The sequence below is a fragment of the Hydra vulgaris genome, chromosome 03 (genome assembly GCF_038396675.1).
Source record: "Hydra vulgaris chromosome 03, alternate assembly HydraT2T_AEP".
NCBI lineage: Eukaryota > Metazoa > Cnidaria > Hydrozoa > Anthoathecata > Hydridae > Hydra > Hydra vulgaris.
This window is the reverse complement of record NC_088922.1, coordinates 65,771,400-65,797,525: the sequence shown is the minus strand read 5'-3', so window position 1 is coordinate 65,797,525 and position 26,126 is coordinate 65,771,400. Positions and strand designations below refer to the sequence as shown.

Below are 26,126 nucleotides of genomic sequence, written 5' to 3'. Positions count from 1 at the left end.
AAAAAAAATACTAAATAAGATGTAACTTTCAATTTAGCCCAAAATACTCATAAGCCCTTGAAAAAAACCCAACGATAATCTTCAATATATCCACATATCTTCTAATCACCCACCACAAATTATTAAACACTTACCTACTTCAATATCAAACAGACTATCACAAAATTCCTCCAGCGAAGTTATATTTAATCAATCTAGAAACGAATATGAACAAGCACTAAAAAATAGCGGATACAAAAACTACTCCCTCAAATATCAGATCAAACAAAAAAATACCCCAGAAAAATCCTAAACGCAATATCATACGGTTCAATCCCCCATTTAATAAAAACGTCTCCACAAATGTTGCAAAAATGTTCTTGTATTTACTAAAAAAAAACTTCTCTAAGACACACAAACTTCACAAAATCTTAAACAAGAACACTGTAAAGGTAAGCTACAGTTGCTCTGAAAATATAGAAAAAATTATAAAAAACCACAACAAAAAAATTATCTTCCAAGTATTGAAAATAATGATCCAAAATGCAACTGTCGAAACAAAGCAGAATGCCCCCTGAATGGTAAGTGCAAATCCACAAATATTATATATAAATGCATCATCGCAGCAAAAAACCAACCCAGCAAAGTTTATATAGGATTAACGGAAAGTGAGTGGAAAACCAGATACAACCACAAATCATTATTTAACAATATTTAATACAAAAATTCTACCGCCCTATCAAACTATGTCTGGGATTTAAAAAACAATTTTAATGAAACCCCTATGCTAACATGGTCTATTCTCAAATCAGTACCCTCCTACTCGAATATTTCCAAAAGATGCCCACTATGTCAGTATGAGAAATTTACTATTATATCATATCCAAAACCTGAAGAATTGTTAAATAAGTGAACCGAAATTATATCAAAGTGCCGCCACGAAAATAAACTCTTATTAAAAAATTACAAGGCTCGCCACAAACCTGACTAATAATTATATATAAATAAAAATAACTATACTAATCTGCTCCATATATCTCTAGGCTAACTAATAATTACTCTCATACACAGCTTTTGTAATATATTTCATAATATTATGTATATTTTTATATCAATTTTAATTCTTATTTTCATTTTCTTAATTCTTAATACACAAATAATACATATTAATACATAAAAAAATATTTTAAACAACATTAAACATATAACTATTTCACACTTATTAGCCAACTAAAAACAAATTAATGATATTATTAACTTAACTATTAATCAATTTCCGTCCCGTAACGTAACGATCTAAAATACAAATATAAACCGTAACGTCCACAAAACAAATCGTAGCAAAATTAAACTTTTACTACTTGCCTTATGATTGTGATAACATATGAAACTCAGAGTTGCAATATTAAATTATATTATAAACATTAGCATTTAGCTAACTCCTGGTACTGCGGGTAACAGTAACATATATACTATATATACTATATATATACTATATATATATATATATATATATATATATATATATATATATATATATATATATATATATATATATATATATATATATATATATATATATATATATATATATATATATATATATATATATATATATATATATATCAAAAAAGCACGCAAACGCTGCAGAAAAATCATTTATTGCATCTAATTTCTTTTTTAAAACATAAAAAGGTGGAAAAAAAAAATTATAAATCAATTCTGATTAAAAAATAATGGTCACATTTTTATTAAAATAATTTCGCTCTTTAAGTACACAAAAATTCTCGATAAAGGTAAGTTCATACGAAAATTACGTCAAAGTTAATCAATAGTTTGATCTTAAAAAATGAACAACAGACTGACACAAAATAATGGCGGACAAATTAACAAAGGACAATAAAAAACATTTTTACTAATGACTTAATTTCAATGAGATTATTAAATTGCGGAGCTTTTGGTTAATAAAAAAACTATTTCTTTCCAAGAAAAATAAGATTTTTTTTAAAATAAAATTTTAATCAACGCAAAAACTAACTTTTCTCTTTAATAAATTATTATCTTTACTCAGATTATTTATTCTTTGTTTATATATTTATATATAAAAGTATTGTTTACAAAAAATGAAAAGAATTATGATGCGCATGCGTGATTTCAACACACCATTCATGTACAACATGAATAACGCTAAGTGACGTTAACTCATGACAAGATATCACTTCATATACGTCGTTAGATAGCGGAAAGCGTATAGCAAAACAGCTTGCATACGTGACTCCATTACAAGTAAGTTGATATGTATCTAAAAAAAAAAATGACAAAATGAAATAAAATAATGCTACAATATTTACTTAACTAATATTACAGAGGAAACATGTTTCTCAGCTTTTGCATGAACCTAAATATTTTGAATATTTTATTTAACTTTGTTACAACTTGGGTTGATTAGTAGGACCGAAGCCTATTGCTTGGGGTATGCACTAATTATGATATTATCAATTTCTCTAATTTAAATCATGACTGTAGCACCTAAAAATTCTAAACATAAAAAATTGTTGTTACCACCATATTGTTTCAATCCTAATAATTTGAAAAATTTTTGGTCTTCAAGGTAATTTTTCTTTATTGAATCTTAATTCTTGCACTATTTCCCAAACTGAATCTGACCTCTTGCACTAATCACTAGACAAATCTTACCTCTCGCATTATTTGCCTGACCAACTTTCTCTCTGCGTGAATTAAATTTGGCTGTTTTAATTTAGGACTCCATACCGTTTGATTTTAGGATTTTGGAGTTAATGGGCCTTGCTTTAATGCAATACATAATTTAAGTATAAATATATATTTGCGAGTTAATCGATTGTTTAATTACATAGTTAAAAAATTTATAAAACTTAAAATTAAAAAAATAATAATAAAAAAGACATTAAAATATGAATATCTTTTTTCAAGTTCATCTATTTTTACCAACAAACAAAGCGTAAAAAAAATCAATGTCCATTTAGCTAAACAACAGGCCACATCAACTTTACTTTTGTTAACATAGTCCCGCTTTTAATACTTTAATAAACCTATCTGTTCAAAAGTAACTGAATAAAAATTTGAGGTTTGGATTCAAACTGTGTGAGTTCAACGAAAAACTTTTACAAATAAAAAACTTTTTAAGTAAAAATCGCTTTTATAAGCTTTATTAAAGATTATTTCTTAAGGTTATTTAACCTGAAGATTATTTAACCTGAAAAACACTTAATGGATTTAGATTTAGTTAATAAACTGAAAGTATGTGAACTTATGTATTACAGGAACAAAGAGAAACTTGGCTACTTGTGTGTTTTCTGCAATGGTAAACTTTAGTAGGACTAACTGCCTGTTTTTGTGGTAACTGCCACCAAAGCAGTTTCAAGCAGAAAATTATCTACCGCATAATCATAAACAGCTAATCAAAGAACAAAATAAAATAAAAAAACACTGCAACAATTATAGAAAACGTGTTATATCAGTTTCAAAAAGTTACAACTTTTGAATAAAAATGAAAACAAAAATTGTTAAATGAAAATTGTTGAAGAAATGTGGGGATCTGTAAATATCTGTCATATCATCTGTAGATATCTGTCATGTCATCTGCTAATATCTAAACATACCTGTAAGAAAGTACGGCAGAGAAGTGAAAAAGAAAAAAGGAAAAAGAAAATTGTTGAAGAAATGTGGGGATCTGTAAATATCTGTCATGTCATCTGTAGATATCTGTCATGTCATCTGCTAATATCTAAACATGCCTGTAAGAAAGTATGGCAGAGAAGTGAAAAGGAGAAAAGGAAAAAGGAAAATATGGAAAAAGTGAAATGGAAGAAAATGTGAATATGTTAATTGTTTCTAAGAAAATTTAAAAAGTGCACAACTGCATGATGGCAAAATATTTTTAGATAATTCTTTTCATCGGTAGAAGTCCTGATCATACTGTTACTTGTTTGTGTCACCAGCATGTCATGATATAAAGACCAATATTCTATAAATCAATAGTCCCCACTTGATTGCAGCGTAAAACTTATTTATATTTGGATTTTATTTCAAAAAGGTAATACTTTTGGATAAAAATATTATTTGAAATCAGGGCCGAATTAGCCGAATTTTTTTTCAAATTGTGTTCAATGCAGAGAATAGCAAGAATTGTAGTTTTTTTGACCCACTGTCTCCCTTGAAAAGAATTGTTCTTCTACACATGAAGTAGCCATGATGCTCAAACAAATTCGAAATTTAATGCATACATTTAGAAAACCAGCCGTTAAGGTTTTTTAAAAGATAAACTAGAACATTTGTTTCACTGGTTTTGCTTGGTCTGTATCAAATTTTAGCAAATCAGTTTTTAGCAAGTCTCTTTAGCAAGATTTGGAAATCACAAAAGTATATAATGTATAAGATAATCTGACTTTGCACAAAAATATTTCATTGCATTTTTTTTTATTATTATTTATTCATCATGATTCACTCCAAACAAGGCTGCAAGCAACCACTATTAAGTTGGGAGTTACTAAAAAACAAAGAATAGAGTTAAAGAGCAGGGAAACAGTTAACAGACTTGAAAGGTTAAAGACTTGAAAAGTTGTATGAGCCAGGAAAACAAGAAGATGGGAAATTCATGAAGTGGGATGAAGTGCAAGGAGAGTTGCATGGGAAAAAAACTAGACAAATAAAAGTTTTTAGAGCATGCAGGAACAGATACAGTAAAAGAATGAGACTTTGCTAAATGACAGGTCAAGGTCAGAGAATACATAAAGGATTTAGAGGGGAGAACGGAACCAAGAGTAAGATAAAGAGAAGCAACTTAAGCAGATGCTAACTTAGCATTTGATTGTATATATGGTTTCCATGAAAGGTCATTAGTAAACCATAATCCAAGAAGATGTGAAGATGACTCAGTGTGAGGGTTGCCATTCATCAATATAGGAATGTTGACAGTATTGCAATAGTTGCTTGAATTTTTGAAACTGAATTTGTCGGTGTTAAAATTCACAAACCACTGCAAACCCCAATCTGATACAGAAGTGAGATCAGATTGAAAATCAACTGCCTGTTCTAAACGATCAAAAAGTGAAGGTTTTTTGTCAAAACAGTAGCATAAAGACTAGACAGAAGTACAGTTGAGTTGAGTGATCAGTGAATAGAGCCACTCAAGAAGTAAGGTTATCATTGAGATCAATTTAAGTGTAAGAAGATCACTGGAAATGAACAATAGTGTAGCCCTTCAAGGATAACTTTGATAAAGGGTTTAGAAAGAGATGATTTGATTATCTCAAAAACTTTCCTAGATACAAATGAACAATAGTGTAGGCCTTCAAGGATAACTTTGATAAAGGGTTTAGAAAGAGATGATTTGATAATCTCAAAAACTAATGAAGCAAGCTTATGGAGAAGACCAGCATGCCAAACTTTATTAAAAGCTTAAAATATATCAATAGCAATAGCCCTAGCCTCGCTGCCTCCATCTATTACACAATAAAACCTTTCAGTCACATTAGTTAGCAAGTCAGCCGTAGAATGATTGAAAATCACATTGATTGTCTGACAGTAAGTTATTTGATTCAAAATGGGATGTTAGACATTTGTTGATCAAAAACTCAAAGATATTCCTAATAACAGAAAGAAGTCTAACAAGATGATAGTTGGAGGGTTCAGAATGCTTCCCAGAGTTTTTTAAAACTTGAACCAAAGATGCAATTTTTCAGCAGGCAGGAAAATAAGATTATGTTAAGCTATTATTAAATAGTTTCGAGAGAGTTGAAGAAAGTTCTGGAGAACACTTTTGTAAAACTATGACAGGAATGTTGTCTGGACCATGAACCCTAGAAAAGTTTAATTGAGATATGAATTAAACAACAGAAGCTGGAGTGATTTGAATGTCTAACAATGAGTTAATCTGTTTAATTTGAATGGAAGGAAGAGTATGGCCATAAGATTCATGAGTTGAATGCTAAGAGCCTTATCCTTGGGAGAGGTGATGAGATCAGTACCATGAATGAGAGATAGAATGTTAGACATACCTTTGCTAATATTGCTGCTGAAAATTTTTCAAAAGTCTCTAAAGCCTAACTTCCAAGATAGAATACAAGATTTAGTAAACTGGGAATAATTTAGCTTAGCATCAGACAGCACCTTTTTACATTGATTTCTTGTAACAAATCTATGGATGAATAGTCGTATTGGACATTGTATGTCCAATATGATTAATCATCCATAGGTCCTATAGGACCATGTATCCATAGCTTTATGTTATGTATCTATATGTCTTTGGATCATGTAAGTGCGAAAAAAAATTTTTTTTAATTAACTACAATAGAATTTTCAAAAAATAAATTTTATTTCAAGAGATTTTTATTTTAAACAAATTTGTTAAAAGTAAAATAATAAATAATAAGTAAAATTTATATATAAATTTTACTTAATATATAAGATTTTACTTTTAATAATAAGTAAAAAATAAAGTAAAATTTAGATTAAATGAACCTTTTCAGATGCAAGCATATCAGTATAACATTCCCAGTAATCCAAAAAAGTAATTTGTTCTGGAAAACATGCTACCTACAATTTGAAAAAAATTTCAAAACGACTTTTATAAAATATTTTTTTTTTTTAAAAACTTAAATATTTTAATATCAAATATAAAAATAGTTTAAGTATAACAAAAAACTTTGAAAGCTCCCAGGCTAATTATCTAATTTAAAAATTACTTTTTTGATGTATGTTTTGTAAGACTTCTCAAGCAATGTGTTAACCTAAATATTAGAAGTAGTTTTATATTTAGTAATCATGCAAGTTAAAGAAAGTCTTGAAGTTTTTAAAGTTACCTCATTGTACACATAATCATCATGAAATATTCCGAATAACAAGTGTATATAGTTCCAAGTTGCAAGACGAAACTTTGAAGTATCTACGTTAGTTATATGATCACCCATACTGAAAAATATTTACAACATAAAAATAATTAAATTACACATTGTTTAAAATGAGTAAAAAAAATGAATCTTGTATGCTTGGTAAACTAGAGTGCTTATTCAGAGTTTAAAAAAATTAAAAATGTAAAGACTTATAGAGTAAAAAAAGTTAAAGAGTAAAAAAAAGTTAAAGACTTAAAGAGTAAAAATGTTAAGACTTATGAGTAAAAAAAAATGAATCTTGTATGCTAGGTAGACTAAAGTGCTTATTCAGAGTTTAAAAAAATTAAAAATTTTAAGACTTATAGAGCATATAAACATAAGTAAGATATGCAAAGCTCCACCCCGATCATTTTAAATCTTTTGTAATGGTGTGTATAACTTGCTTTTCCAAGCAGCAGCCATCTTTCAGCCAGATTTGTGTTTATAAGCAATAGGATTAAAAGAGAGTTGTTAAAGGAATACCCTCACCCCTCAGAACTAGAAAAAATGAGGTCATCAATATTTTGCCAACCTTAAACTGTTAGAGGTCAGCATCAGGTTTGCAATAAAAACTTGGCACAAAGGTTTTACCATAAAACATAGAAACGAGATCAGCGATCTATAGTGACTCAGACTTAATGAGGTGATGATATCAAGTGTAAAAAAAAAAAAGAGAAAAAAAAATAAAGTGTTGACTAATAAACATTTAACTTTAAATGTTTATTAGTATTACTGTTTTAGTGCGGAAAACATTAAAATTTAAAACTAGAGCATTAGTAATAATGTATACAACCATATTAACATATGAGGTTGTTTTAGTTAAAATCTTTGAGTTGATGAACCTGAATCTGACATTCATGTCAGTTTTTGTCAAAATAGATGAAATTGTTCCTACTTTAAAAATAAAAGTTGCAGTTGGTGATCATTGAAAAACAAAACAAAAATCTTTAATTAAAGATGGTCTTCTTAAACTAGAAATTAAAAAATTAAGGAAAAATGAATTCACTGATCTCTGACCGCAAATCAAGATGAAACAATTTAAAAAAATTTATAAATTTATTATTTTTTAGGAAAGTTTGTTTACAGTTTTATTTATAAATATAAAACTCTGCTAAAACTCTGCTCTACAGTTAATATAATATTATTTGTTGTTATATAGATTATTTTTTTTCAGCTGGAACTTTGTTCCAATTTATAAAAGTTTAATCTTGCATGCAACTTTCTCTGCACCTTAAATTCCTTTAGACGAACATTAAATGAGGTCACTGCATTGAGAAACAGGTTGACAAAAGTATTTCCAGAGGCTAAGTGTAGATTTGAATCTTGAGCCTCCTGTTTGTGAGCTAAACTTTGTTGACTACTACTCTACTAGTGCATGTTATATATACTGTGTTGTGTATACTGCAAGTTTAGCAAAAAGTTTGTTCAACTCTTGATACACTGTTCAATAGAAATTGTTTATTTCCAATCAATATTAGTACCATTTCAAGTCAATATTAGTACCAAAAAAAAAAGTCTTTTATTTTTTTTTTTCTTATCAATTTTAATTAGCAAGCATTTTTGTATTTTAATGAAATTTTTATTTTTTTATGACCTAAAAAATAACTAATGAGAAATGGCATTCGTTCCAAGCTTAAAAAAACAACTTCAAATAACAGGTTAAAAAATACCTTATGCATAAATAATTTAAAAAAAAGTATTCTTAGAAGACAAAACAAAAACTTAGCAATCTTGAGCCAGTATAAAATTTATGCCTTTCTCAATCAAAAGTGGCAGTTATATTTCATTTACAAAAAGAAAAAAATAAAGCAAAGAGTATTTAATATTGTTGAACTATGATTTTCTGCTCACACAACATGAACATCTATAGTGTATGTGTGTATGTATTATATTCTATTCTATTATACCATAATTAAAACATTTAAATTTAGATTGTATAAATAACTAACGTTCTGTATGTTAGGTTATGAGCACAAGAGAACTTCTTGTCAAGCAGATCACCAAATTCTGGATATAATCGATTAATGAATGAAAATCCATGCTCATCCCAACTGTAATCCTAAACAAATTTTTACTTAACATGCATTAGTTCATCCTAAACAAATATTTACTTAACATGCATTAGCACGCCCTAAACAAATATTAACTTTACTTTTGTGCTTTAATTAAAACTTTTTTTAAAACTAAAATTTTATTAAATAATAAAAACTAACTGTTCAATAGAAATTGTTTATTTCCAATCAATAATTATTAGTTAATTATTAACAATAATTATGAAATTAAAAAAAAAAAAAAAAAAAAAACCTGCCTTGCTTGCCTCAAAATTTTATGACAAAGTGTGAAAAAAGCAAAATCATCAAAACACAAAGTTGCAAAAGCGGTACACTCAAAAATTTAAATGGTAGTTCTACATATGTACAAAATTCATTTGTCATAGGACTTATGAATTTATCTTGCTGGTTCAGATTATTGACTGTTAAACTTAAACAAAGATTTTATTGAAAAAACTACGACAGATAAAACCTTATAGTAGGGCCCCAAAAAATAAATTTAGAATACCATATAACAAATAAATTCTACATGTGTGAAGAAAATTTCCTAAAAATTTCAGCTTAATTGCTTATTTTAAACTGGAGATATCCTGTTTTACAATTAAAAAAAAAAAAAACATTAAAAATCATAAAATGAGAAAAAACAACTCAAAAATTAAAAATCAAAATTTGAATTATTTTATTACTATTATGTATAAGAGTAACTGCACCTCCAGAAACACTATAAATCTATATTTTATATGACAAGAAGCTTTATAAAATTTATAAAGTTTGGCAATCTAGTACGGCTAAAATAAAGTTGCTACGTCATTGCTAAGATAAACTAACTAGTTATAAAAACTTTGAACACTTTTAGTTTGATGCAAACTAAAGTAGTCATATATCCGCAGGAATTAAACTTCACATAAAAATAAATCATTAACTATTTTATCAAATGTTGGATGAATTGAATAATTTTCACCACCTTAACAAATATAGAAAATGTGATAACTATTTTAATAAATAGGCTGAGATTAAATAATCTTATTTATGTTATTATGTAATTATTATATAACTATAAATTTTCATATTTTGTGGTGAAATAGATGGATAAAGCAAAAACCAAACAACAATAAATAAAGTAGATATTAACATACATGTGCTCGGAAAACTTCAATACTTTTATCGCGTTTTGCAAATTCTTGGTAAGTACTGTCATCACAATACCTTTTATGAAAACTGTTAGATGATTCTTTAACAACATCATAAGTTTCTTCATCAACTTAAAAAAATAAAACTATTTTTAATAAATACAAACAATTTTTAATAATACTATAAATGAATTTTTTTAATTAAAAAACAATCTTTTTATCTGCTTTAAAACTAACAATTTGTAGAAACTTTTTTTTTATAGCAAAGTCTTCACTAAAAAAAGTTACTAAAAAAACTTATAAAAAGTCTCTTGCAAAACTAAAAACATATTATGAAGGCCTTAATTTTTAATTCTTTTAATTTGCTTTCTGTATTTTTATTTACTTTCTGGACAATTTTTTTTAGACTTTTGAAATTTACTAAATTACTCCTAAACTAATTAAAAATTTAAAACATTTAAGAAATGATATCATGTAAAAATGTTTTGAAGAAAATTTTGATACGGAAAGTCTTTCAAAGCAGCAAAGAAGCAAACTTGCTGGTCAACTAGTAAAGAAAATTTTAATAATAGTTGAAAAGAAAAATTATTATTATGATTATTTAGAAAAAATCAAGAATTATGGTGCAGGTTTGATTAGGAATGATGTAAGATTGGATGCTGTGCTTGACCACACTTAGGATATTTCGTTGCAACAACTTAACCACAGGCTTATTAGATGTTTTGAGAACATTCAAGTTAAAGTTTTCAGGTATGTCCTAATAAAAATAAATTTCAAACATGTGCTAAAAGAATTAACTTTGTAGACTTTAACCTTTTCTAATCAAAACATTTTAAAACAATTTATATTTATTTTACAAAATTATCATTTTTGTTTACAACAAAAATTTAAATCTTTTTTTTTAAGTTGTCAAAGTTTTATAAAATTTATTAAATAAATTTTATTTGCGAATTATATAAAGTTTATTTAAATAAATTTTATTTGTGAATTATATAAAGTTTAGTAAATTATATAAAGTTAAAATTATACATTTTATACATAGAAATTTATTTGTAAATATATATTAACTTTATTTAAAAAGAATGAACTTTTTAAACTACATTTTTGATTGATTTAATAAACAAAATAAAAAATTGAAGGTAGGCGGGCAAATTGACCAGCTAAGACATAGAATTGATGATTGACTGTATTGGCAGGTCAATTAAAAATTTTTTTTCAGTGTTTTAACTTTTTTTTCATAACACTTTAAATAAATTCTTTTATGCTTTAAATGACATAATTTCAGACCAAATCATTACTTCTTTTTTTACAACCATGTTTAATGTTAAATAACCAACGCTCCAATTAACAGTTTGAAAAAAGGAGGTTTGGTAACAAATTAATATTAGATGCTTAATATTTTTGTACTTCCAACTTTTAACTTGTTAAAATAAATTTAAATGATTTAATTAAACTTTTATAAATTAAACAAACATAAAATTAAACATTAAATTAAACTTATTAAATAAACATAAGTTTTAATTTAAAAAAGTTTTTGTAAATTATTTTCTCCTCTTTACAATGCACAAAGAGGTTCTTAAATTTTTAACTTTACAGTACAATCTCTCTAATTCGAATCTCCTTAATTCAAAAACCTCTATAATTCGATTAAATGCAAAGCCACCGTGAAATGCGTTTAAGAAAAACTAACTTTCTATAATTCGAAAATCTGTCTAATTCGAACTTTTATTTTTACCCATGAAATTCGAATTAGAGAAATTCTACTGTATAACTAAGTTTGAATGATTGTTATTTTAAATAAAAACCTAGAGTAGCAGTGGAAAATAAAAAATATTAGCATGCAAGGTTGATATGAAAATTAATCTGGTGAGGAAGTTAATTTTTAAGACAAAAAATTAAATAATTGAAACTATTTAATACTAGAAGACCATTGTTTTATAAAACAACAGAAAAAAATTATAAAATAAGAACTTTAATTGTTTAAATATCTTTAATTGGATAGATATAAAGTATCCAGAAAAATGTGCAAAACAAATCGTCAAATTTGTCCATGCACTTGTGACTCAACAGATACAAAAAAAAGAATTCAATGTCTTTATTGCAATAAGACCATTAAAAACCATATGCTCAAGAATAATAACTTTAATTTAATTTTCAATCATAGTGTAGATTTCTTATGTATACTACTTTTCAAGTTGAGTTTTAAGATATACTGGCATCAGACAAATAGTATTGTATTCGATTTTACTTTAATATAAAAAACATATTAAAAAAATAAATTTAAATTTAGGTATTGTAAACTCAATTTAGGCTTGTAATTAGAGCCCAATTAATGAACCAACACTACATTAGGAGTTGTTGCTACCATCTCCTTCAGCTACCATAATGATACAGCAAGCTCCCTGGAAGGCTAAAGAACACTTTAATATGTATCATATTCTGGCAGGTATCCATTTAGTATATGAGTATAAAAAGCTAGCAGCAACTGAGATGCTGTTACAAACTATTTTTTTATGTGAAAACATTTTGTAACAGCCTATCACAGCTAACCACAAATTTAATGTTGTGTAGGAACCACTTAAAACTGAGTACCAAACAATGTGACACTACTTCATTGAAGCCATTTAAATGTGTGTATATATATATATATATATATATATATATATATATATATATATATATACATATATATATATATATATATATATATATATATATATATATATATATTTACTGATGAATTTTTGTTGATGAAATTTGATGCAGTTCTGATGAATCTTTGTTGATGAAACAAAGTGTTAAATGGAAAAAATTTTTGTTAAGTGATTTTCTACTTATATATATATATATATATATATATATATATATATATATATATATATATATATATATATATATATATATATATATATATATATATATGAGTATGTATGTATAAACAAAAGAATGCAGTTGAGAGATTAACCAAAAAATTTGATGCATTTCTGATGAATCTTTGTTGATAAAACAAAGTGTTAAGTGATTTTCTACTAATATATATATATATATATATATATATATATATATATATATATATATATATATATATATATATATATATATATATATATATATATATATAGATATATATATACATATATATATATATATATATATATATATATATATAAATATATATATATACATATATATATATATATATATATATATATATATATATATATATATATATATATATATATATATATATATATATATATTAGTGATGTACCGATTAATCGGCATCGGCTTAATCGGCCACTTTTTGTACAATCGGAATCGGTATCGGCCTTTTTTTATTAATTTACCGATGGCATTTTAATACTCTTATCCTGCATTTTGATAATAATTAAATAATAAATAACCTAAACTTTATGCATCGCTTAGAATTTTTAGAAAAATTGTTTATTTTGACTTTGTTTACAGGCAAGTTTATTTATTCTTAAAATAATGTTTATAAGCTTTAATTTAACAGCTGGATGTAATTATACTTTTATTACTATAATGTTGTTTTTAGTATAATTTTATTTTGTATTGTTTTATTGTTATACTTAAAAGTAACTTATTTAAGCATTGTTATCTATATGTATTCAAGTATTGCTATCTATATTTTTAAATGATTGTTATTTAGATATCTAAATTACTAATAAGGTAATGAAGTTGCAGAATCAAATATATATTTAGAATGGCAGCAGTTTTGTTTGGAAAAGATATTCCAATAAAATCACGCAGCTGGGTGTGGAAATATTTTACTATTTCTCCTGAAGATGCTTCAATTGCAATATGTAGCCTATGCAAAATGAAGATTACAAGAGGTAACAAAGAAAAAACATCTAAGTCTTTTAACACAACAAATATGTTGTCTCATATTAATACAAAACATAAAGAAATAGCAAGCAAAGAGTTTAAACTTAATGAAGAAGAAAACAAAAGAAAAGCAGAAAGTGAACAAAACGTATTCAAGAAAATCAAGTCAACTCATGCAAGTTGCTCAAAACAGTCTCAACAAACTTTGTTTCAAACAATTGAGAGAAAAAAGCCCTGGGATATTAATGATCACAGGTCTAAATTAATTAGTAAATATATTGCAGAAATGATTGCAGTTGATATTCAACCTTTTTCTATAGTAGAAGACATCGGATTTCAAAAATTGTTAAACCATTTATGTCCTAAATATTGCATTCCAAGTAGAAAATACATTAAAAACTGTTTTTCAAAATATATACAACAAGGTCAGACAAAAGGTCCAAAAAGAAATAAATGATGCTTCATATATTTCATTTACAACTGATGGATGGGCATCTACCAACGGAAAATGTTTTTTTTTATTTGCTTTTTATAAAGAGATTAAAAGTAAACTGCTTATCATAATATTTTCTTTTTAAAATTGAAATAAAATACGTTCCTCTAAAATTGTATTTATTTTTTTGAAAGCTTTCTTTTCATAGTAAAAAAGATAAGAAATGTATATTTTTTTAACTGAGTTTTTCTAACATCTTTTAAAGTAATTGTTTGGCTCTGATTTGGGTCCAAGTATTTGTTTACCAGTACGGATTCCATGAAAAAATTTACCAGATTTATAGTTCTATGGCTTTATATCTTCAAAACTTTAGTAATAAGTTAATTCATCAGTATCGGCATCGGTATCGGCCTTTTCCTATCCATCGGCATCAGTATCGGCATCAGCCAAAATTTTTGTTATTGGTACATCACTAATGTATATATATATATATATATATATATATATATATATATATATATATATATATATATATATATATATATATATATATATATATATATATTTATATATATATTATTATATATATTAGCAGCACCCTTATTATTTATATTTTTTACATATTACTTTTACTTCATCAGGACACTTTCAGAATTTTTTAATATGCCTTGACAATTGAGTTCTATTATTAATAATTTAATGGCAAAAAAAAACATTCAACTCTTTATTTTGTGAATTTGACTTGCGGGTTTAAAAAAATTGATAACTAAGAATTTGGCTTGTGGGTTTAGATAAATTGCTAACTAAGATTTTATTTCCCTGTATCTCCTGTTTTACTCATTCTATGATGAAAATTTATTATACTAGGCAAAATATCTAAAATAAAATTAAATAAGTAAAAATATACATTTTATGGTAAGGTCAGTAAAAATCCAAAAAATAGTAACTTTCAATTTACTCATTTTTTCGTAGTGAATATTATTTGATCATGTGCTAATTATTGGATAATGTGCTAAATATTCAATTATGTGCTAATTAATTACAGTATTTAATAAGTCACGGTATTTATACAGCAGCTAATCTAGACCTAATTTTTTTTTCTTTAAAGTGTAAACAAAGTTACATACAGCTGAATGAATTATACATGAGATCAAGAATCTTTACTTAAGTTTTATAATTAAAGTAGTATACAAAAATAAAACAGTTATGTACTGATGGTTTCACAAAACACGATGCAAAATTTTGCTTGAAGATTAAGCTAAAATAGCTCCTACAGAGTACCAAAATAAACCTACCAGATCACAATTGATATGTAGCCCAAGTACATAAATTATTATCTTCGGTTTGAACCTTCTTGACTATTTATGATGACAATTCTGGCAACAAAAAAACTGGAATTTAATTTGAATTATTACTTTTTTGGATCCGCACCTAAAAGTACGATTCAAATTACGTTACCCACAGTCATGGTACGGATATACAACACATAATTACTGCTGAACAGTTTGAGAACTTTGTCAAAACAACATCTAGAGATGTTAAATCATTTTCACATCTAGAGATGTTAAATCAAGTCACAGTCAGAGAGAGGAACAATCAAGAATGCATGGTACCAGAAAGTTATGTATGCATTAGAGATAGCTGTGGAGAGGTTGGGGCTATTACCCTAGACATTTCTAAAGCCTTTAAAGTTTAATAAAATTTAGGATGGTTTTATAATTTTTGGCATACACCTAATTGTCAAGAAATCAGGTTTGAATCCTCTGCCCATTCTTTTATGCCTTTTATTTAGCACCACCTTAACTTTTTCACCTCTTTATTCTTTATCATTCTCCTTCTTAAGACTGCACTCTTTTAGGAGCAATATCTGATCAAATTGACCATCCCCTTGACTATAATGTTTACTACAGTGTATGGCTTAACACTAACACCACTAAACTTGCTGGCACTAAAGCAATTCACTTCTGTATTTTTCAATCTCTTACTCAGACAGTCAACTTTATGACTAGTTTTCAAGACAACCCTAATCACTTTCCTTCACTCTTTAATTTGTGCCTTGTAACTGACCCTAGCTTTGTTCAGATTTTCCTTGCTCTCCTTTGTGTGGTCCCAACCATACAATGATCACTATTAATCTATCATCTTGTACTTCTTCACTATTAATCTATCATCTTGTACTTCTTCACTATTAATCTATCATCTTGTACTTCTTCACTATTAATCTATCATCTTGTACTTCTTCACTATTAATCTATCATCTTGTACTTCTTCACTATTAATCTATCATCTTGTACTTCTTCACTATTAATCTATCATCTTGTACTTCTTCACTATTAATCTATCATCTTGTACTTCTTCACTATTAATCTATCATCTTGTACTTCTTCACTATTAATCTATCATCTTGTACTTCTTCACTATTAATCTATCATCTTGTACTTCTTCACTATTAATCTATCATCTTGTACTTAATCTTGTACTTCTTCAGACATCAGATAATCACACTACTTATTACTATGCTGAGATTCTTTTTATGATTTTGTTCATGACAGACATAAGACTAATTTCTTTTCATTCACTGATAAATGTGTCTTCTACATAACTGCCAGGATCCAGGTAGGTATATAAACTTTTGTTCTATCTTGTCATTTCTAAGTCAAGCCTCATTCTACTCCATGGTTTTCACCTTTTTTGTGCAGTTGCTTTATCTAATTGCAATAAACTTTTTAATCTTTTTCTAAAAGAACAACTCTCTTTAGAACTAAAGCCTATTTATTACTTCAAGAAATGGCCGGGTCAGATTTTCCAGCTACTGGTAACATGTAATCCAGTACAACCTACTTCAAGTCATGCTGCGTTGTAGGAAACGCCGTTTTAGGGGAAGGCTAGAAAAAGCCAACTCTTGAAACACCCACAACCTTGAGGCTTTTGGTTGAGTAAAGACTAGAGATGGTGTCTCGATAAAAATACTCACTGTGGCAGACATTAAATGCATCCAGCTAATGTCATGTGAAGGCATCCTACGCAAAGACTTAAAGGGGTAAACAGATTCTATCTGTTGACAAACCTACACCCTTCTTCATCTATTAGGCTGGCGTAGATGTATTTATAAGACATTGTTTCCAGTTAAGTATGTTTAATGTTGGATTTTCTTGACTTAATGCATGGGCTTTGCTTATGTCTCTTTTTTAAGACTAAGCAACATAATCTATTATCTCATAATGAGGGTACGGCTCTAAAACTAAGTTTTTAGGTTTTAAGGCCAGCTGGTAGTCAGGCTTCCCGAACTCTGATGGTTCTAAAACTCTAAAACTCAGTTTTGAGGTCGCCTGGTAGTCCACTTTTCTAAACTTGGTAGCTTTCAGAGAGGCTGAGTCTATCAACACCTATAAAAACCCAGAGTATAATCAGTGCCATGTTGTGCATGGATGGTGTCCCTATTTTTTTATGCATTTTAAAAGACACATTTGGAGCCCTTTGTTAGGGCTTAGGGTTTATTAATAGTAATAAGGCGATTGCTTGGACTATTAGATAGTGTACTGAGTATCACCTGTGCTTAGAGTCAAGTTCTTTAACACATTTAAAAAATGAATCAAGTACCAAAAAACTATAAAGCACAAAAAAACAATTGTCATCACCATATATATTTTTTTTCCAACATCTTCCATCAAGGCTGCAAGCAACCACTATTAGAGTTGGAAGTAAAAAGATAAAGTTTATAGAGCAAGATAAAGAAAAGATGAAGTTTATAGAGCAAGAAAACGATTGACAGACTCTAAATCTCTAAATTTTCCTTCACCTCAAGATTGCACTCTTTTTGATGTTATTTCTGATCAAATTGACCTAGCCCTTTCTCTTTATTTTTCAGCCAATATCGTTGTTGTTGGTGACTTTAATGCTCATAACACTGAATGGCTTGGCTCTAGAGTCATTAATTGTGCAGGCATTAAGGCCCACAACTTTTGTCTTTCTTAATCTCTAACACAAATAATTAACTTTCCAACTCATTTTCCAGACAATCCGAATCATTGACATTTTCCACTCAGCTTATGTCTTGTTTCTGATTCTAGTCAGTGCTTAGTTTCTCCACATTCACATTTAGGTGCTTCTTATAACGGTTTGATCTCTCTAAAACAATTATCTCCTTCATCATGTGAATCTCCTTATCATCGTACCTCTTACAACTAATTTGAAGCTGATTGGGACTCTTTTTGTGATTTTTTTCATGATGGTCCTTGAGTAGAAATTTTTTATCTTCCTGCTGACAAATGTGCTTCTTACAAAACATCTTGGATTTAGGTTGGCATGTTATCTTTGATTTCCTCTCAAAGATTATAAGTCAACCCTCACCCTTCTCCATAATTTTCCTCTGATTGTGCTGTTGCAATTTCAACATACTTGTTATATTCTTGCAAAAGTGTTCTTCGGAGCTGTCGTCTATAAAATAAGAAATTTATATTGATGATCAGAAAGTAAGTTATTAGATTCAAAATGAGAAATTTGAGTCTTTATTTAACAAATGTTTGTTAAATAAAGACTCAAAAACCTTGCTTATCATAGTAAGAAGACTAATTGGGTGGTAATTAGACAATTTAAATTGCTCTCCAAAATTTTTGAAATAAGGATAACAGATACTGCTTTTCAGCAGGCTGGAAAATAAGACTCTGATAAGCACTTGTTCAATAGTTTTGTAAAACTATTGAACAAGTGCTTATCAGAGTCTTATTTTCCAGCCTGCTGAAAAGCAGTATCTGTTATCCTTATTTCAAAAATTTTGGAGAGCAATTTAAATTGTCTAATTACCACCCAATTAGTCTTCTTACTATGATAAGCAAGGTTTTTGAGTCTTTATTTAACAAACATTTGTTAAATAAAGACTCAAATTTCTCATTTTGAATCTAATAACTTACTTTCTGATCATCAATATAAATTTCTATCTTCTCGTTTTAATGCTGATTTGTTAACAGTGTTAACCAATAGGTTTTACCATGCATAAGATAGATGAGGAGAGGTTAATACTATTGCTTATGACATTTCTAAAGCCTTTGATAAAGTTTGGCATGCTGGTCTTCTCCATAAGCTCTCTTCTTACAGTGTATCAGGTAAATCCTTTAGGATTATTGAATTCTTCATTATCAATCGAAGTATAAAAGTTATCCTCGATAGACACCACTCTTTTTTATATCCTGTATTTTCAGGGGTTCCTCAAGGTTCTATCCTTGGCCCTATACTCTTTAATTTAGGCCTGTAGCAACGGGGTGGGAGGGGGTAAGGGGTGGGTGGGGACCTTGTAATTTACAGTAATGATCTCCCAAAAATTCTTAAACCTATGTGGCATTGTTTGCTGATGATACTAACATTCTTGTTTTGATAAAAAGCCAACACTCTCCGATTGCTTGGAGGGAGCATTTGAGCTCCATCCAAGCAATCGGAGAGTGTTGTGTAATTGATGTAGTCATCTAACCTTCATCTTCTAGGATTAACTCTTATACTGATCTTTTTTGGAAACCACATATCAAAATGATTGTAAAATTAGTATCTGCTAAGGTTGCATCCCTTTATCATGCTTGTCACTTTCTTAATCATGATTCTATTCTTTATCTCTATAAATGTCAAATCTGTCCTTGTATGTAATACTGTTGTCATATCTGGGGCAGATCGTCCAATGATGCCATTTCTCTTTTAGACAAGGTCCAAAAATGCACTGTAAACAAAGGTGGACTTGCTCTTGCAGCCAACCTCCAACCATTATCACATCATCATAACGTTGCTTTTCCATGCTTGCTTTGTATGGTGTATCTGGGAAAGTTTGTTGAGATTATCAAATCATTTCTTTCTAAACACTTTATTGAAGTCATTTACAAAGGTCAAGACTCTTCTTCATTTACAGTAACTTCTGGGGTACACTAAGGTTCCATCCTTGATTCTCTTTTGTTACTTAACTAGATTAATGATCTTCCTGACAACCTTACATCTTAAGTGGCTTTATTCGCTGATCACTTTATATTCCTGTATAAAAAAAATCTTCACTTTTCGATCGTTTGGAACAGGCTGCCGATCTTGAATCTGATCTCACTTCTGTAATAGCTTAGGGTTTGTAGTGGCTTTTGAATTTTAATTTCAAAAAAACTTAGTTATTTACTGCAAGCAATTATTGCTATACTGTCAAGATTCCTATATTAATGAATAGCAACTCTCTCACAAAGTCCTCTTCTTGGCATCTTCTTTATTGTTTACTACTGACCTCTCATGGAAACTATATATACCATTGTTCACAAAGTTCTCTTTATTGTGCTCACCACTTTCTTACTCCTGATTCCACTCACTACCTATACAAATCTTGTATTTGTCCCTGTATTGAATATTGTTATATTCGCCATATTTTGGGCTAGCTCTTCTAATGATGCTCTTTTTCTTTAAGACACAGTCCATAAACACATTGGAAACTTTCTTTTTTCTAAAAATAGGTCCTACTATCGTGGTCGCTGCCCAAAGGACCTATCATCTCTAGTTCCATCAATTAAAACTCATTCTTGCTTGACTCGTCATTTATCAAAGTAACATCCTTTTACTGTATCTGTACCTGCATGCTCTAAAAACTTTTATTTGTCTAGTATTTTCGCTGTACTTTGATCTTTTGGAACTCTCTCCCATCTACATGTTTTCCTGACTCATTTAACTCATTAACCTACAACTATTCAAGTCTTCTGCCAACCGTTTCCTTGTTCTTTAACACTATATTATTTGTTTTCTAGTAAGTCCCAACTTAATAGTGGTTGCTTGCAGCCTTGTTGAGAGTGAATTAGAATAAAAAAAAGAATAAAAACAAAATTCTAATTAAACTGGGCTGTGATTTTTCAGCACAATCAATCTGTTGAGAGTGATGTGAACCTTCTTTATGAAGTTTCAACAAAGCCTATTTTCAAAAAAAATAGACACGGTTTTAAGAAAATAAAAAAAAATTGAATGAGCAAACTTTAAACATAAAAAACAAACTTCAAATTTCAAAAATAAAGTTTTTAAAAAGCTATAAGCTATATAAATATTTCTTATAGGGCTTAAGTAGTTTTTTTTATAACAAAAAATATTTTGATGGAATTATTTACTCTTTGACATCTCCTAAATATTACATAAAAACTTAAGTTTCAAGTCAAGATTGAGTTTATTAAAAATATTAAATACTAAACCAATTTTAAAATAAGTTAATGTCTCTAAAAACCCATCTAGCAATCAAAAGAAAAGATAAAGAGCAATAGTTTTTAAATAAAGTTTGGTATCTGTTATGATTCAGTGTTAATTGCTGGCAATGCTTTTTTTATCGCCTTGGAAGCTCTCTCTAAAATTCAGAGACAAAAGAAGAACAAATAATAAAATTTATTTGAAGAAAAGATGGAATGTAACCAATGTAATGAACGTAACCAAAAGAGATAAACATGAATAAGACAAAAGTTATAAATTCTAAAGTCAAGAATGAGCAAGCAGAAAAAACTACTACTGAAAATACAATCAACTTGTGTATTAAATGGAAAACCTTGCTTTAACTTACCTTGTGCACTAAGTTAAAAAGGTATTAGAGAAAACTTGCTTGTATTCAATGGTTTCACAAGAAAAAAGTAGACTCTACAGTTTGTATTCAATGGTTTCACAAGCAAAAAGAAAACTTGCTTGTATTCAATGGTTTCACAAGAGAAAAAAAACTCTACCTCTTGTATTCAATGGTTTCACTAGACAAGTAGTTGTATTTATATATTATTAGTTCTGCTTTTGATGGTAAAAAAATGTACTTTTGGTAAGTGAAGTCAAAAAATTGATCAAAATAAATAGTGGTGGATAGTGTGCAAATAACTTTTATTATAGATATAGCTATAATTGAATTAGCTGGTGAAACTTTTGAATTGAACCAGTAAAGTTGATTCAGAGAAGATTTATGTAGTATGAGACATATGTAACTAATCATCTGCATCTTTGAGTTGAGCATAAAGATGCAGATGATTTGGCATCAACATGTAAAGAATTAACCTTTACAGGACAATGTTGATGATGGTGATGCAGATGATGATGACGACAATGATGATGATGATGATGATGATGATGATGATGATGATGATGATGATGATGATGATGATGATGACTGTTTTTAAATGGCTAATGATTGTCAAAACAAAATTTGCTTACATTCCTTGGTTTCAACTTCTTTGAATTGTCTGAGTTTTTCTAGTTGTTCATCTTCTTCACTTTGAGAAGAACTAATTTGTTCATCTATCACACTTTGAATCTTCTGCAACAATGCAGCAGTACTTCCACCATCATATGTAAATGAGTTAGCTTTTAATTTTGTTGGTGTTATGGTTTCAGTCCCAGAACTAGTTTCACTTACAGACATGCTTCGAAGTGTACTTCCATTGTGCATATCAATTTCTGGAGCAACACCACATCCGTATACAAATCCAGATAATGTTTGAAAATGAACTAATATAACAATTGCTTGAGCAAGTTCAGACTTTGACCAATTATCTTCTGAAACTTGATTATTTAATAAGATCTAGAAAAAACATATCTAAATAAGTAATTGTATTTAAATTGCTCGATATTTATTTTTATATATATATATATATATATATATATATATATATATATATATATATATATATATATATATATATATATAATGGAAAATAACAGCCAGTCAACAGTCAATGACTATCTGAATTGACTAAAATTCCTATTTTGACCCTCCAAAATGATTTCTTGCCAGTCATGTTTGAACGGTAAAAAAAAATAGATTTTTAAAAAACAAGGTTTTACAATCAATCATGACGTAATTTAGAAAATGCATATACTAAAATTTCATAAAAGGTTTAAATTTTTGAATAAGTCTTACAAATTGTTTTATTGTTTATGACATGCTACTTTAATTTGATTTGTTGACAAATTTATGATGTAAACTAAATCAATTTTTTTTGTTGTTTTTTTCCTTCACATATTTGAATTACTTTAATTTTGCTGATGGTTAAAAACTTCTTTTCCATAAATGATTGAAGTTCTTTTATTATTGTGTCAATATATTTTATTATTATTTTTATAAAAATATTTTATATATTATTTTTGTAATAATATAAAAATATGTAATAATTGCTGTAGAGAACATTTTAATTGTCTTTTAACTGTGCTTTTAACTATGCTTTCTTATAACTGTCACTTTTTTTTGTTAAATCTATTTATTTTCTTGTAATTTTTTGCTGCAAATGTATTACATGTATGAATGATTTATAGGTAAATTTAAAATTTTCTATAATAGGATTTTTAAAAATATACATGTTTAGTAAAATCTCATTTTATGTAACATTAGTAATTTTTATAGTAGTGTTTCATAAAACAATCGTCTTCTTAGTATTTAATACCAAGTTTAAATAGTTATGAATAATAAAATATTTTCTGCTCATTATAAGTAGAGATTTAATATTATCTAAAATTTTTGTATGTAAAAATCTTTCCTCTTCCAATTGTTTTTTTGTTTTTTTTTGTTTTTCATTTAATCTTTTCATTAATTTTTTTTTTTTGTGGCTTTTTCCTGTTTAAGAGATTGCAATAAATAAATCGCTTTTAAGTCAATTGCTTGCTTACATTTTTTTCTTTCTATTATTGAATTAAGAATAACAGAATCTTCAAACACCAACCCACCTAAATAACAGAATCTTTGAACACCAACCCACCTAAATAACAGAATCTTCAAACATCAACCCACCTAAATAACAGAATCTTCAAACACCAACCCACCTAAATAACAGAACTTTCAAACACCAACCCACCTAAATAACAGAATCTTTAAACACCAACCCACCTAAATAACATAAAATATGGCAAATAAAAAGAGAAAAATAATGCTTTCATTTTTTTATAGCATTCATAAAACCATTCTTTTTAGCATTAAGTATTCAGTTTAAATTTTTTTAATATTGTATAAAATTTGTTTTAATATTAAAGAAAAAAAACTCAACATTAAATTACTTGGATATTATCAAACTTCTTCTTTTAATTGAAAAAAAATCTTTGCACGCAAGCATTTTTTTAAATGTTAGCAGATAATTTGAATGTTGGTTATTTGTGAGTTAAAATTTGAAAAATGCAATGATTTTATTTAAAATTATTATTTTAAAAAGAATATAAGTTTGTTAATTTTTAAGCATTAAGTTATTTTTTGTTTAGTTTCAATCATGATGAACTATTAATCAGATAAAAATTTAAAAAGAAAAAAATATACATTTTAAATAAAATCATTACATTTTTTTTTTAATTTTTATAAAGTTTTTTAAACCACCTAAAAAAACAATTGACCATCAATTCGATGAGTTTGCCGCGCAAATCAATTTCCTATTTTCCACGCTGATGTATATATACACATCCACACAAAAAAATAAGTAAATTAACAAATAAAATAGCAGTCAGTTCCTCGCAGGATGACTAAAAAATAATATTCGTAATGATATTCTTAGCAAACAACTTTAGTTGCTTTATAGAAGACTGGAAACAAGCCTAATGTTACCACTACTCAGTAAACCAGCAGTTCAAGGTAAAACCTTAAAAAAGAGAACTTTAAAATCATAATTTTTGCTTCAAAATGTCTGACTAAGATACCCATGAAAAGGGTCTCTTAGTTGGATATCAAGAAATCACTATTTGTAAAAACGTAAGTTTTGAAAAACATTCAAACTTCAAAAAGGCCCTGGAAAATTGGGTAAATAAAATTTTCCTTGCAACCCTAATAAACACTTATTTTTATTTTACTCAAAAACAAATATAAATGTAATTTTATTTTAAAAAATTACATTTATATTTGTTTTTGAGTAAAACTTGGTACAAGTTCAAACTCTAAATTTTTGAGCGAGGGAAGTACAAGCAATCTAAGTATTGAGACCGCTTTTAAATGGCTTTTAAAAATAAATATATTTTTACTTCAGCTAGAGATCGTATTTAAAATGCGTCAAACAAAATTTTAATTAAAATATTTTGTTAAATGCAGAAAATATTTATTAAAAATCTTGAAAAAATGAATAAAAAACTCTAAGATGTAAAACAGCTATTTTAAATTACGCTTATAACCTAGAGGTTTGAAATGAATAACTAGTTTCTATATGCAGCAGCATTGTCAAGATTGGTGTATTGGAGTTAAAAAGTTGAGAAAGGGTTGTAACAACAATTAAAAATAAGCAACCTCAGCAACCTCAAGGATAAAATAAAATAAAAAAACCTTAAAATCTTTTCTAATTTTCATACATTAGATTAGATTACACTATGGTTTGTAATCCTGAGCTATATTTTTAATCCTTGGATTTTAATAGAAAATATATCTAGTTCCAGGATTTTACATGTGATTTTAGTTTATAAAGAGGTCCAGAACTTTATCAAATCAGACATTATCAAAAACCTTTGATATATTAAATTGTCTAATAAATAAGGATTATTACTAAGGGTAACAATCCTTGTCTTGCTGACAAGGATTATTACCTTTTATCTAATGTATGATAGAACCTTTCTGTTACAACAGTCAGCTGTAGGAAAAGGATTAATAAATAGAGAGTCTAATGGTAAGAGGTTATCCAGAGTTTTTCAAAATTGCCATTTTCCAGCAGGCAAGAAAACAAGATTCAGTTGAGCACTTGTTAAATTGTTTAGAGAGCATTGAGGAGATATATCAAGAACACTGTTAGAGTATTGAGGAGAAATTTGGAGAACACTTTTAGAGTATTGAGGAGATATTTGGAGAACACTGTTAGAG

The 26,126-nt window shown here is 27.7% G+C and overlaps 1 protein-coding gene across 1 annotated transcript in view; it reads right to left on the bottom strand.

Annotated features, from left to right (window-relative positions):
- Nucleotides 1–1,637: 1,637 nt before the first annotated feature.
- Nucleotides 1,638–26,126, bottom strand: part of LOC100201772 (sestrin-1) — a 62,111-nt gene continuing 37,622 nt past the window's right edge. Inside the window, exons 5-11 of the mRNA XM_065794011.1 lie at nt 22,526–22,892; nt 10,078–10,202; nt 8,840–8,949; nt 6,822–6,930; nt 6,705–6,749; nt 6,481–6,555; nt 1,638–2,281 (exon numbers count right to left, since the gene is read on the bottom strand). Coding sequence (XP_065650083.1) covers nt 2,195–2,281; nt 6,481–6,555; nt 6,705–6,749; nt 6,822–6,930; nt 8,840–8,949; nt 10,078–10,202; nt 22,526–22,892 — 918 coding nt within the window. The 3' untranslated portion in view covers nt 1,638–2,194. The remainder of the gene's footprint in view (nt 2,282–6,480; nt 6,556–6,704; nt 6,750–6,821; nt 6,931–8,839; nt 8,950–10,077; nt 10,203–22,525; nt 22,893–26,126) is intronic.